The sequence below is a fragment of the Panthera uncia genome (genome assembly GCF_023721935.1).
Source record: "Panthera uncia isolate 11264 chromosome A1 unlocalized genomic scaffold, Puncia_PCG_1.0 HiC_scaffold_16, whole genome shotgun sequence".
NCBI lineage: Eukaryota > Metazoa > Chordata > Mammalia > Carnivora > Felidae > Panthera > Panthera uncia.
The window spans coordinates 75,130,017-75,144,479 of NW_026057576.1; the positions used below are offsets into that span (position 1 = coordinate 75,130,017).

Below are 14,463 nucleotides of genomic sequence, written 5' to 3' on the forward strand. Positions count from 1 at the left end.
TCATACGTTAAGCCGAGACCTCCAGTGACTTAATTCGTCCTGTCAAGCTGTCTTTTGAATTTCTTCTCTTACTCCCGTTCCACCTTCTCCTAAAACCTCAAGGAACTTCCTTTTACTTAGGAACCAAATACTCACAATTCAATTTCATTTCCATTTCATGCTGAGACCTTGAAGTAGGACACCCTCTGCTATAAAATTTAAAGCTGATTCATGGTGTTAAGCCCTTCGGAAAACAAAGTTGTATTTATTAAAGTGAATACAAAAAAATAAAAAAAAGTGAATACAGATTTTTTTAATTTTCATACAAAATGTGCTAGTATTATTTTGTTCTCCATATCCAAAACGTATATATTTTCCCTAAGCTCACAATTGTCATTCTCGATATTAGAACAGTATCTTGACCCTGGTGCTCCTTTATGCTCCTTTATACAATGCGCTGCCCTCAAAGATGAACACTTCTGGCACTTAGCCAATCTCAGGCTTTGCTTACTACTGGCAATCTTTTAACTATTTGTATTTTGCTTTCTTTCTTCATTTTTTCCTCTTCATTTCCATATCTTCTACTCCCCACCCATCTAAATACTTTAAATTTTATTCCAGTTTTTTCTATTATTCAAAGTTTTTTTCATACTCCAACGATACCATCTAACACTTTTTCCCTGCCTTCAAGGAAAGTCCTGGCTCCAATTTGAAATTCGTTATTTCTTATGTGAGAGTGATAAAAATGATAGTTATTTCTCAGAAGTGTTTAAAGTATCAAATGAGTTAATGTGGTTGAAAAGAGAATTAATTTCTGAAGAGCACTATGCAATGATGGCTATTCCAATGTAATCATTTTACATGGGCCCCAAACTGACATCAAAACCCTTATGTAGAAAGACATCCTTGTTCATGGATTGGAAGGATTAATATTGTTAAAATACCCACACCATCAATGGACTCAAAGCAATCCCTATTAAAATTCCAATGGTTTTCTACAGTGAAATAGAGCAAAGACTCCCAAATTCGTAGAGCACTTCAGAAGACCTCAAAAAGCCTCAAAAACACAAGCACGTTTGACAAAGAACAAACTGGCAACATCACACGTCTTGATTCCAAACTATATTTATAAAGCTATGATAATCAAAAGAGTATGACACTGGCATAAAAACAGACACATAGATTAACAGAATGATGAGGGCTCAGAAATACACCCACGCAGGGGCGCCTGGGTGGCTCAGTCAGTTAAGCATCTGACTTCGGCTCAGGTCATGATCTCACGGTTCGTGAGTTTGAGCCACAAGTACGGCTCTGTGCTGACAGCTCAGAGCCTGGAGCCTGCTTCAGATTCTGTGTCTCCCTCGCTCTCTGCCCCTCCCCCGCTCATGCTCTGTCTCTCTCAAAAATAAACTTTAAAAAATTTGAAAGAAAAAAGAAAGAAAGAAACCCATGTATCTACAATCAACTAATATTTGGCCAGAGAGCCAAGAACAGTCATTGAAGAAAGGAAAGTCTCTTCCATAAATGGTGTTGGGAAAACCAGATAGTCATATGCAAAAGAATGAAAATGGACCCCTATCTTACACTAATCACAAAACTAGCTGAAATTGGTATCATAACTTAATTAGGATCTACAACCATTAACACTCCTGGAAGAAAACATAGGGAAAAATCTCCTTGACACTGGCCTTGGCAATGACTGAACACCAAGAGCACAAGTAACAAAAGCAAAAATCAGTAAGTGGGGCTACGTCAAACTAAAAAGCTTCCATGCAGGGAAAAAAAATTAACAGAATGAAAAGGTAACCTACGGAATGGGAGAAATCATCTGCCAATCGGATGTCTGATAAGGGCTAATATCCAAAATATATAAAGAACTCATACAACATAACAGTGGAAAACAAATAATCCAACTGAAAAAATAGGTAAAGGACATGAGTAGATATTTTTCCAAAGAAGACACAGAAAGAGTCAACAAGTACAGGAAAAGGTGCTCAACAGGACTAATCATTCCAGAAATGCAAGTCAAAATCATGAAGATCTACTGCTTCACACCTGGTAGGATGGCTATGATCAAACAGACAAGGGAAGAATGCTGGTAAAGATCTAGAAAAAAAGGGAACATTGTGCACTATTGGCAGGAGTATAAGTTTACACAGTCACTGTGGAAAACAGTATGGAGGTTCCCCCCAAAATTAAAATAGATCTACCATGTGACCTGGCAATTGCATCTCTGTATATTTATCCAAAGGAAATAAAACTACTATCTCAGTGAGATATCTGCCCTGTTCAACTGAAGCATTATTCACCATAGCCAAGACATGGAAACAACGTAAGCGTTCAGCAACAGACAAATGGTTACCCCCAAAAATGTGGCATGTATATGCAATGGCTATTATTCGGCCATTCAAGAAAGAAGGAAATCCTACCATTTGCAACATTGGTGAACCTTGAGAGCACTGTGTGAGACAAAATAGATCAGACAAAGAAAGACAAACACTGTATGACCTTGCCCCTTATGGGGCATCGAACAAAGCCAAACTCGTCAACAGAGAGTAGCTGGTGGTTGCAGGGGCTGCAGAGTGAAGCAACTGAGGAGACGTTGGGTCAAAGGACACACGATGACTACATTCTGGAGATCTAATGTACAGCATGGTGACTACAGTTAGTACTTAACTGCATTATTGAAAATTGCTAGAAGGACAGATCTCAAATGTTCTCACCATGACAACACCACCACCAACAACAACAACAACAACAAAACTGGTAATTATATGAAGTGAAAGATGTTAATTAACCTCATTGCGGTAATCAGTTTACAATATATAAGTGTATCCAATCATCGCAGTGTATACCTTAAACTTACACAATGTTATGTGTCGATTATATCTCAATAATTATGGGGGGAAAGAACCTCTTCTGCAATCCTTTCAATGGTAGGATATGAGCTCTTGGATAATGGGGAACAGGTTTTTACTCATCTTTATGTTCGTAGCATTTAGTATATTGCCCACCACAATTTAGATGTTCACTTAGTGAATTAGTTAATCACTACCTGCTATTTATTTTATCAGCTGCATAAACTAGAACTTGCAAAAATGCTAAATATTTATCCAATTTATGGTGAATTTGCAGCTCACTTTTTGCTTGTGGTTATATTACAAATTACGTTGTATGCAAGGGGAAAAATAACCAATATTATCTATGCCAGTATAACATATATGCTAGTACTGTCTATGCTATATGTATATGCAATATTGTCTATGCTAGTATAATATATATGCTAGTATTGTCTATATAGTACACCAGCATATTTGTGTATTTTTGGAAGCAGACATGTCTCTACAAAAAAGAAAACTCATTTTTTGCTCAATGAATCTTTCCCCACATTAATCATTCTAAGGTAAAACAAGGTGTTATTATGAGAGTATATCTACCTGAAACAGAGACTGTATTGCCTGAGCCTTGAGAGATTTAAAAATCAACATCCTGATGACGACACAGCCTAGGTAATTGTTTTCCATCTGATCTACATTTTGGATCTGTACGAAACTTGAATTCAGCTTGCCCTCAACCTCCACATGTAAACTCTGTCCCTTTGCTAACGCAGGTGCTACCCTAGTCTATCCACATCTGTTCCCATAACTAATAATATTATATGTTTGAATGGTGTGTTAAGTGTGTGATGTTTGGTTTGATCACTTAAAATTTATCAACAACTCCTGTTAATTGACAGAAGCAGAAATTTTCCAGTTGACTAGACCGTGTCAGAAGCCTACCCTACTCTTCTGCTCTTCCTTAGGGCACTTCATCTGGGAATCTAATTTTCAGTTAGACACCTCTAAAAGCTCTGGTCCTCTGATTTTAATTATTTATTGAATTAAATGTTGCCTGCATTAACCGTAACCATTTATGTGGATAATAAGTATATATGTTTTATTCATTATAATATCCTCACTGGCTGGCTCAGTAAAATCTGTTGAATGATAAATGAACCAGACTAATCTACGGTCACGTTTGTGACGATTTTTCTGCACAATGCTGACTCCTGCGAACCAAACACTGGGATTTTTATTTGTTTGTTTACTTCTTAGCAGATGATGAAAATTACAGAGAAGGCCAAGTTACATTTCTGGGCGCCAATCTCATGAAATCTTATGAAAACCCCTTAGTTGGTAGAAGGGACCGGACTCCTTCCTCTGTACGGACAGAGCTGAGCTCCGCGGAGGCCGGCAGGTCACAGAGCTCCGATTCCATGCTACTGCTCCCCCCATTTAGGGGGAGCGACTGAGCGAACTCTTTCCCCAACAGCCTTAAACAGGTGTCCCCTGCGGATGGCGTATGAGACGCCAAGCCACATCAGACATCAGGAAACGTGTGAATACATCAGGCGCTACACATATTCCTCATTCATGACAACACAGCGCCCACAACCACTGCCCTGCTTTACTTAAGTGACATATGGCAAGCAAAAATTGGGACTCTGAGCAACCAAAACAGGAGGAAATTGCGCGTTGCCGGTGACCACGGAGGCAGCAATCGTCTTATGCTGTTATACAAAAGCGGCACCAGTACCCGGAAGAGCCGATCCCTGTGTCCGTTGACAAAGATTTTCCCTAGTAAATCACTGACCCTTGGTTTTCGTTATATAGAACAAACAACTCAGATTGTATAAAAGCGTTGCGGGTGAACCCGTTGAAGGCTTACTCTGATCAACATTCAAAAAGAAATCGATAAGAAGTGTTGGTCCACGGAGATGCAAAGGTATATGGCAACTGTTCTCCCGAACAAACTTGCTAACGGTTTTATTCCGCTAACAGTGGTTCTCAAAACCTACAGAGGCAAACGATAATTCTCCTGGATAGTATTCCAGACTCTAGGATCTTGACAGGATATACAGATGGTACTCAAGTTGGCATGACGTGAGGTTTTTTTGCTTTGTGGAGGTTGTTGTTGTTTTTACAACAGACAGGATGCGGGGATACCCTGAGGGGTAGTGTAAAACCCAGAGGCTAGCCTGATCCTAGCTTTTCCCACCATCGATACCCAAAATGACAGGGGGAAGGAGAGGAAGTTTCGGAAGGGTCTCCTTTGGAAGGTCAAAGGCCTGTTGAGGACCCGGCCAGGACAGGGCAACATCCAGGAGAAGAATTAAGAGAAGACTGCAGCCATCACTTCCTCCACTGCTCTCCTCATCTTCCGAAGCAACCACTATCCTGGCCCAAATGGTGAAGGACCTCACTGACACAGAGCTTGGAGTAGATGGGATGGCTCCAACTCCCACCGCAGAGCAGACGATGGCAGAGATTGGATCTGGTGGGACAAACAGGTGTCAGTGTATCTGGCATCTTCATTTCAGGGATGAGAACACTGGGCTCCAGAGAGGCTAACACAGCTGCTGAATAGCGCTTTCATATAATCACTTCAACACAATTATTCCGTCTCCCGCTTTATGCTTACTACTGACCTACAATGAAAATCTCCTGGGCCTTATGCTATTGTATACATCTACTATTATATAGTACTTCTTTATTAATATTTTAAGCTCTCATCGCTATTTATTACTGAGAGTAAAATTTCTTTTACACTTGATCTTAGCCAAAAGGCCGAGAAGCGATAGAGTAAAATTTCTTTTAAGCAATTCTGCTGTAGAGTCATAACCGAAAATGCTTGTATGCTGATGAGAAATCCATACATATGCATACACACCAACTATTTTGACCAATCTGAAACCCTAACCTTAAAATCTTCCAGTAATAGCTGCATATGGCAGGAAATATTATCATCACAATTGTATCAATGAGAATGTCTAAGTAAGTGTAAGTAAGTGGGTTTATTCAGAGATACAAACTTCATTAGCCCGCTCAAAGGCTCTACAAATTCACATGAGTTGAGTCCTGATTACGTTCTTTCTTCTTTTTCTGATTCGTGGTTCACATGTCTTTAATTTTACAAAATATGATACCAGACCTAATGTTAGATGCCTCATGGTAAAGGAGTTCAAAGCTATTGCCAATATTTGTATATCTTCTTACGAGCCTTTGAAAACAATATTCACAGCTACCTGATCTGGCTACCTTCGTATAACTAGTGTATCATTTATTCTAGTGAGTTTGTAAGTAAAAGTAAGTATTTACAAAGTTTTTTCATTAGAAAAATATTACTGCCAGTGTGGGCATTCTTGCAAACTCATACATATAACTCATAGACTAAGGACTCTACTCTGAACATTCTATTGTATGTGCTTCAATCAACTGCTTTTATGTGCTATCACTCATTCTTTTAGACCTGGTGGTTTCATCCATTACTGTGATTCATGAAACTTTAGTTCATATTTATTTTCCTATCTCCTAATTAGGTGTGGATCTGCCACACCTGTGGTCACTAATTATGCCATGGCCATCCCAAAGCCAGTATGCCCATCAGTCTATGTTTTATGTAGTTTGCTCAGTGGAACCACCATTGAAACATTTGGGTCCATCTGAACTTTGGGTGCCATCCACAGCATCTAAATCTTTTCTGTCTTCCACACCAGAATCCTGCCAGTGCTGCCTCCGTATTTTTCTCTTTTCTTCCATCCCAGCATCACTGTCCTAACTGGTCCTCCTTGTTTCGCAACTGCAGCAGTCTTCTAATTATTACCTCAGTTTCTGAATTGGCCTTTATCTGTCTTTTGTCCACACTAGGGCCTGAAGGTTAGTTCTTAAATGCCAACCTGACTGTGATTTTTTCCTACTTTTAATCCTTCTATTTGGGCCATTCATGCTCTGGCCTCACCCTTCCCTGCTCTCCCTCCACTGGTGATTATAGGTTAAATCTTGTGAAAAGAATGCACCTCTCTGCATGTGTTATCATCACTACCTTCCTGCCTAAAGTAGCTTCCTCCTCTTTCTTTGTATGGTAGCCCCTATTTGAACTTCCACATTCATGCCAGCCCTCTCTATTGTTCCTCCTAGGGGATTCCACAGCTCCATGGGGTAACAGTTACTACTGGGCTCTTGTCCATTTGCAACATCACCCAGTAAAAGGCGAGTTGCAGACACCAGGGACTTGTCTTGGGGACCTCAGCATCTAATGCGGTCACTGGATATATCCACCAATGAATGATCATATGGTTTGGCTCAGTTTTTGTCCCCTAACGGAAGTATTTTGTCAAGATGTTGAAGGAAAGGGGTAGTTGGAAAGTTGGTGAAGAAAAATTTAAAAATTTATGATAATTATTAAAAATGCTGGCCCGGAGGTTGATTATCACAGAAAACAAATATGTTTAGCCTCTTGGGGGCGCCTGCGTGGCTCAGTCTGTTAAGAAAACAAGTATGTTTAGCCTAGTTAACTTAATGGAACCTTAACTAGATTGAAGAGAAACCCAAGTGTGCGTCACAACAATGGAACTGGGATTGGAGTGAGGAGGCAGGGATGACAGAGGGGCTCTGGTCCGACTTGACTGATCCCTCGGGTTCCAAAGGAATGAAACAAAGCCTCATCTGAACTGGACTAAGAGTAGAAGTTGGGAAATATTGCGAAACAAAAGGAAGAAATTTGTGTGTGTGTGTGTGTGTGTGTGTGTGTGTGTGTGTGAGAGAGAGAGAGAGAGAGAGAGAGAGAGAGAGAGCACGCTCTACAATATCAAGGGAAATCTTCACTGTCACCCCTAGAACTGGTTATGCTATAAGAATTGTTCAAACACATGAGTTAGAGTGTGAATTTAGCATCAGTCAAAACCATCTCATTATATTTATCCTATAAGATGCTCTACCCGATATCATGCAAAATGCTGCCTGATATGTTGTACTTAACCTATTTATATAATTTCCCCAAACCGCATTAGTTGACAACAAGCACAGAACAAGCAATACCTGATTCTGCTTCTATTAACAAATAGGTTTATGTCAAGGTTTTAGTATTAGCATTTTTTAAATCTCATCTTCAAAGTTGCTGTCCATTAACGAGTCTCAAGTTTGAATCAGACTTCGTTACTCTGAATCAATTTCTACTGTAATTTTAGGTTATAAAGTCTCTCCCACCTACATAGCCTATTATAAATTCTGGTATCCAGACATAAATAAACCCACCTCAGCTTAACTACTTTCTTTAGTCTCTAAATTGACAATGAATCATTACAGTTTTTTTTTTATCTTAGTCTTTAAAAGTTGCTTGAAATATTCTGGAAAAAAAAGTATATGAGCTGGAATATGAATTCAAGAGTTACTCATGCTAGTCACTCTTATTTTCAAGCATGGTAACTAATACCGGAACCATTCCAAACAGGTGACAGAATCTTCAGAAAACAAGAGTCAAATATCTTCTGTAAATTTCCCCACAGTTTGAATTTAACTTTAAGCCAACTTATCTAAAGGAGATGCATCGTACAGGAGGAGCAGCACATCCCTTCTTTTTCGCTGTGCATCCATGGAAATGACGAACAGCTGCCTGTCACCCTTTCGTTCAGTCTGAAAGCTCTTGGATTTTGTCACTCTTTTGGGTTGTTGGTTTTTTTTTGTTTTCTGTTTAAATATTTTTAAACGTTTATTCATTTTTGAGAGACAGAGCACAAGCAAGGGAGGGGCAGAGAGAGGTGGAGACACAGAATCTGAAGCAGATTCCAGGCTCTGAGCCATCAGCACAGAGCCCGATGTGGGACTTGAACCCACAAACTGTGAGATCATGACCTGAGCCGAAGTCAGATGCTTAACCGACTGAGCCCCCCAGGCGCCCCTGGGTTGTTGTTTTTATTAACCCAATTTGGCTTCTCCCCTCTTGAATAATTGCTGTGTTCTAACTGTTAGACTCCAGAAGTGGACAGAGACTCACAGAATCTGATATTAGTGATTATAATAGGAAAAGTCCTTTCTTCTCTATTCGGAGTATCCTATAGTTCTTTTAACCATCAATATTAAATACTTACCACAAAATACACCAATATGTTATAAGACCGTTTTTTTTCAAAACGTCCCTCACCCACAAAAACAAAACAACACGAAACAAAAAAACCCTACTAAAATCTGCGAGGTATTGCCAGTTTCAACAAGTATTCCTGGAACCTACATAATTGGGTTTCAAAAAATCTTACTGTCCCTATTTTCTACCTATGGGACATTAGGAATAATGTTAACTCCATCACAAGAATTTAATATCCTGTAAAGCAAACTTCAATCACAAAGGAAGCACTGAGTAATTACTGTACTTACACCCTTTGAGTGCTTATAGGATATATTCATGCCTAAAGCTATGTTTAAATTGAACCAAATAATTGGTGTAAGTTCTTGAACAAGAGGGAAAAAAATGTGTCCAAACAGGTTCTTCTCACAGTGAAGACATAAGAATATCTCTGGGTCCATCTATTCCCAGTCACCTATCTCTGGAGGGTAGAACAATGAGAACAAAAAGGGAAAGAAAAAATGGAAGAGGCAAAGTGAATACGCACGTTCATTTCAGAGGGTATTTATCTGCACCTACAAATAACTCCAAACACAGAGTGCATGCCAGGCAAACAGGCGAAGATTAGCTAAGGTAACAGTAGAGCCACACATCTCCAATTTTTACTCGGAACACGGGGGGAATTACAAACCATGCCTGTGTTTCTGGATAACATAAACTACAGTCAAACAATAGTCAGGTCAATGGAATTTGCTCACTCTTGGGCCATACATACATAAATACACATTCTCATGAAAGAAGGGGAAGAAAAGTCACTGATCAAAAGAAGGGAAAAGCTGTAATTAACAAGGTTCATCATTCGAATGCAGTAAGGCATCCTTCTATACAAGCCACAGGTCAGCAAAGAGATGGAAAGTCTCACTGAACTTGGCCAGTGCACCCCTCTCTGGGTTAGCTCTGCCTCTCTCTACAGGCTACACACCCCTAGCCTTCTAACAAGGTGAGGCATACAATGATGGAAGAAAGGGCCTTTACGTTTTTCTGTATAAAGTATCCACTCTCCTCAAATAAACTCCATACTCAGATGGTAGAAGGCTCTGTTCTTTTACGATTTCAACATATCTCTTTATCTTAGCATAATGCTGAACACACAGCGATTATGATGCTTATTATCTCTAATAACACCACAGTGCATAGAGCACTTTACATTGTGCCATTCGTAAAGCCAAATTACCACAAGCTAATAATGAGTGAAGGCTTAACATACATTTTCAAGATTCCATTGACTATAACATTCTGGAAGAAAACATTTTCTTCTCCAACTTTATTCTCTGTTGTCTTGTGCTGAGTCAGTACAAGTGAGGAAAATTCTCCTACACTGTAGAACATTTTTTTGTTCTTTCTTTCCTCCTCCTCCTCCTCCTCCTCCCCCTCCTCCTCCTCCTCCTCCTCCTCCTCGTGGAGTTTTAAAACCTATCTTACTTCTTACCAGACTGATGCCTGCCAGACTCAAAAGTATATCAATATAGTCTATTTGTGTCTTATTATTTTTCCATGCTACCATTTTTTCAAACATCAAGTATTGATAGTTAAATCATTTACATCAAAACATGCTTTGATGCTAATGTAAGATAATCTTTGTGTGTGTTAATTATCCAGACTAATAATTCTCCTTAAAGAAATTTCCCTCTTCAGATTTAAAGTCATGATTATTGGATTTCCTTTTATTTGTCTTATGTACTTTGCTTCTTTCAACTTTCTGAGTCCTATAATAAATTGAGCACAGTTTTTAGTCACATCAAATAGCATCAAATTTGCTAACATTCATTTTTCCCCATTATGGAACTACTCTGCTGTATTTTTTAAACTGAATTTTTTTCTAGCATAATATAATACTTTGCTTACCGTTTCCCTTGTATTTAATTTAAAGGACTCTCTTTGACATTGCAATTATCCCAATTTTCTCCTTCCATTTGATAGGGCCAGTTGACTGAGATGTGTTTAATCTTAATTTCCACCGGCCAGGATATGTTGTTATCCCAATGCCATCTAAATTTTCCATGAATCTGTATTTCTCCCAATAATTACTAATCATCTCTGAATGTAGTAATCTCTATTTTTATTGATCTTTATTATTCTTCCACCTTCTCTAAACACTGATGTTATTTTATGCTTTTAACGTGTCCTTCCCCTCTATCACTCATGAAATAGCCTCCTTGTTTCTTCCTGGTGGTCTTAAATCCAATTCATTCTCCAAGACGCCATCAGTTATCTCTCTGAAATACCCAACTTAACCCTTACGTGAACAAAATTTTTCAATAGCATCCCTCATTATGGAATGAGGAAAAGTTCCTGAGTAGGAAAACTCTAATTGTCTGACCCATGCATGTTCTACCACATTAAAAATCGCACCATACTCAGGGCACCTGGGTGCCTGGGTGGCTCAGTCAGGTAAGCACCTGACTTGTGATTTTGACTCAGGTCCTGATCTCACGTGTCAGAGGGATTGAGCCCCTTATCAGGCTCGGAGCTGTTAACGCTAACAGCTCAGAGCCTGCTTGGGATTCTCCTTCTGCCCCTCCTCTCCTTGCGTGCATACGCTCTCTCTCGCTCAAAATAAATAAACTTTAAAAAAAAAAGTACAACATACTTCTTATGTTATTTTCCTAGTCTGCACAAGAAAGAATTTTCAACAGACTTAATAAAATGCATTTTAATAGAAATGGCTGAAGATGATCATTTTATTTTTCTCTATCTTTAAAAAGTTTGGAAGCAATTTTCACCAATTTAAATAGCATACCTGTTTCCCTCAGTTTGGGTTACATGGTTCTATGGAAGTCTTTCAAAAGCAAGGCATATTGCTATGATTTGGAAAACAATATTCTTGGCCACAGAGATGTGTTGACATGGAAGGAAGGATACACAATTTTCCCCATAATTCATGCTTCCTGCTTTTATCCTCATGGAGACAGGACGCCTTGGCAGCTATCCACTCACTAACAATCAGTGGCAGGCGATTTTCTTTTTGTGTATTTTCTTCTCCTTTGCATGCAACATTATTTTTCAGAGGGCACAATGAAATCAAATTCACATTAAATATAATAATGCCCGTTGAGCATGCTGGCTTCTTATCTCTAGAGGTTAAGATCTTTTTCATTCAGAACTGAAACACTACTGTTATTAATTGTACTGCTGTATTATTAGTAACACAATTTTCCTACTAGCTGCACAAAAACTACTGAAACATAGCTGCAAAGTTCCATGTTATGACAGCCTTGCAATGACACCATTATCATTGATCCCTTCCTTTTATCCCTTCCTTTTATTCCTTCATTTGTGTTCTTCCTGTCTCTCCTTTGAATTCTGAAATATATTCAAGAAGCAGATGAGCCAAGACGTAGTGCAATATAAATTATTAGGAATTGTATACAGAGTGGAAAGCCTTTCCATTTGGAAGAGTTTTACAGTTTCATGTTAAGCATTTCTAAGTAGAGTGTGCCAGTGGGAGATAAAACAACACTTTGCTCCCAAACGAAGTCCTCCTGGCTAGTCCGACGCTGAATGCATCCCACAGCACAAAAGTGCTGGCAATAAGAAAAAACAATCTACCCAAAATATATTGTGGAATGACATGCGATGTTTGCCAAATTAGTGAAAAGAGTAAAAACATAAATTATGGACTTTCGAGCACGTATAAATGCCAGGAACTTTATGTTTTCTCTTTGAAGCTCACAACAATTCTCTCATAATTAGCCTCAGGTTACAGAAAAACCCAGCCTCAAGAGAGCCCAATAAATTTAAAATCCCACAACCAGGAAATGGCAGGCGTCAGTGCCCCTAGGCTCATTGATCCCCAAAGCCCGAGTTCCCAACCATGGTATATCCAGACCTTCCACTCAGCTCCTAATCCTCCCACCCACCACACTAGGGGAAAACCTCGCGAAAATGACTGTGGCCTTAGACATCACTGCAGTGATTGAAACACCTTCTGTAGGGATATGAAAACATCACTGCAAAATCAGAAGCAAATTATTCCGGTGCAGCCACCAGCCTCCTCTCATTACGCCCCATTTACAGCCTCTTCCACGGGGCTGGCTCCGCCAGGACCCTCTGGGTCCTGACATGGACGGGGCATGCCTTGCTCAGCACAATGCCTGGGTATTCACTCCGTGAGTACTGGTTTTCCAGAACCTCCTTTGGGTCTCCCTCCCCCTTGGATATGTAAACACACAGATGGTGGGAGCAGCAGAGAAACTTCTATTTCAACAGTTTTTCTACAGACCCCCAGGTCCCCCCTACTTGCCCCCAGCCCCCACCACAGTTAAAGGCTAGAAAGTGGACTCATTGTTTACTTTTACAAGTAACTCTTACAATAAACAGGGTTTGTTTTGCTTATAATAAATTTCAGGGCAGAAGGTCTGGGACTAATTCTTAAGTGCTTCTAAAAATAGAATGAACACATAAAAATGTTTTATGCAAAAGATCACCAAAAGAATGCTGGGAATTTGGAAAGCGTAAGATGATGAGGTCAGTGGATGAGAGCAAAAGGGCAAGAGTGAGCATCCAAATGTTGGTCAGTATCCCTTAACCCAACAGAAGAAGAAGGAGCATGAATGGGTAAAGACCCTGGGATTGTAGTTACATTGTTTGTGACTAATTGTAAGAGAGGGGAGAAAATCCACATCAGCTGAAGAAGAAACACACAGGGAGCAAGGGAGAGTAAAAAAGGAAAAAGAGGGAAGGAGAAAGAAAAGGGAGGAGGAGGGAAGGAGGAAGAGGCAGAGAGGGGAGAGGGAGCTGGAAGAAAAGGGCAGGAGAGGTGAAGGCAGGGGGAGAGGAGGGAGGGTGGAGGGGGGGGGGGGGGGGGGGGAGGCAGACAGAGGGAAGATGGGGCTTAATAAATATTTTGAAGAACCAAGCTGTATCTAACAACTTCTTTTACAATCGTCACCCTTAAAGGCCTATCATTAATATTTGTTGCTTGACTGGAGTTTAGGACCGAGAAAGCAAGGAAAAGAGAAAGAAAAGAAAAAGACAGTAGAGTACAGCCGAAGTTTGGAGGTAGACATTGCCTAACTTTTGGGGGCAAGATAACTAACGCTGAAATGAAGTAGGAAGCTGAAGATACTTCACTCTCAAATTTGACATTTTTTACAAAATCTTCTTTAATTAGTTTAGCGTCCTATTGTTGTTATTCATATTGTTTTTCTAGAAGCTCTGTCATGGCTTGCATTCGTTCAATTACATAAAATGAGTTTAAAAACAGTCAAAGTAATTTCTAAATTACAAACGACAGAACACTCAAGCCTTTCTCTCAGTATCACTTGGACTGAGTTAGAATACTTTTCTCTTTCTCTAAAATAATAAACTCTAGATCTTTGGGGTTGTTCTAGAAATAGCTTTTATGCCACAAATCGATTCTATATTACTCCAGCTCCCCAATCACATTTCAAGGGAATTGGTTTGCATCATTTCTTTTGCTACAGGCTCTGTACAATTTGTCAGTTAAACTATTTAAATGCCCTTAAATACCGCTTGTCCTCATATGTCTTGACTGTCCTCCAGTCTTGTCTACACATTGATAAAAAAATTAAAGGTACAGTATGG

At 39.5% G+C, this 14,463-nt stretch overlaps 1 protein-coding gene across 1 annotated transcript in view; it reads right to left on the minus strand.

The window, feature by feature from the left end:
* Positions 1 to 5,002: 5,002 nt before the first annotated feature.
* Positions 5,003 to 14,463, minus strand: part of NALF1 (NALCN channel auxiliary factor 1) — a 72,892-nt gene continuing 63,431 nt past the window's right edge. Inside the window, exon 2 of the mRNA XM_049647329.1 lies at positions 5,003 to 5,292. Within this exon, the coding sequence (XP_049503286.1) occupies positions 5,003 to 5,292 (290 nt within the window). The remainder of the gene's footprint in view (positions 5,293 to 14,463) is intronic.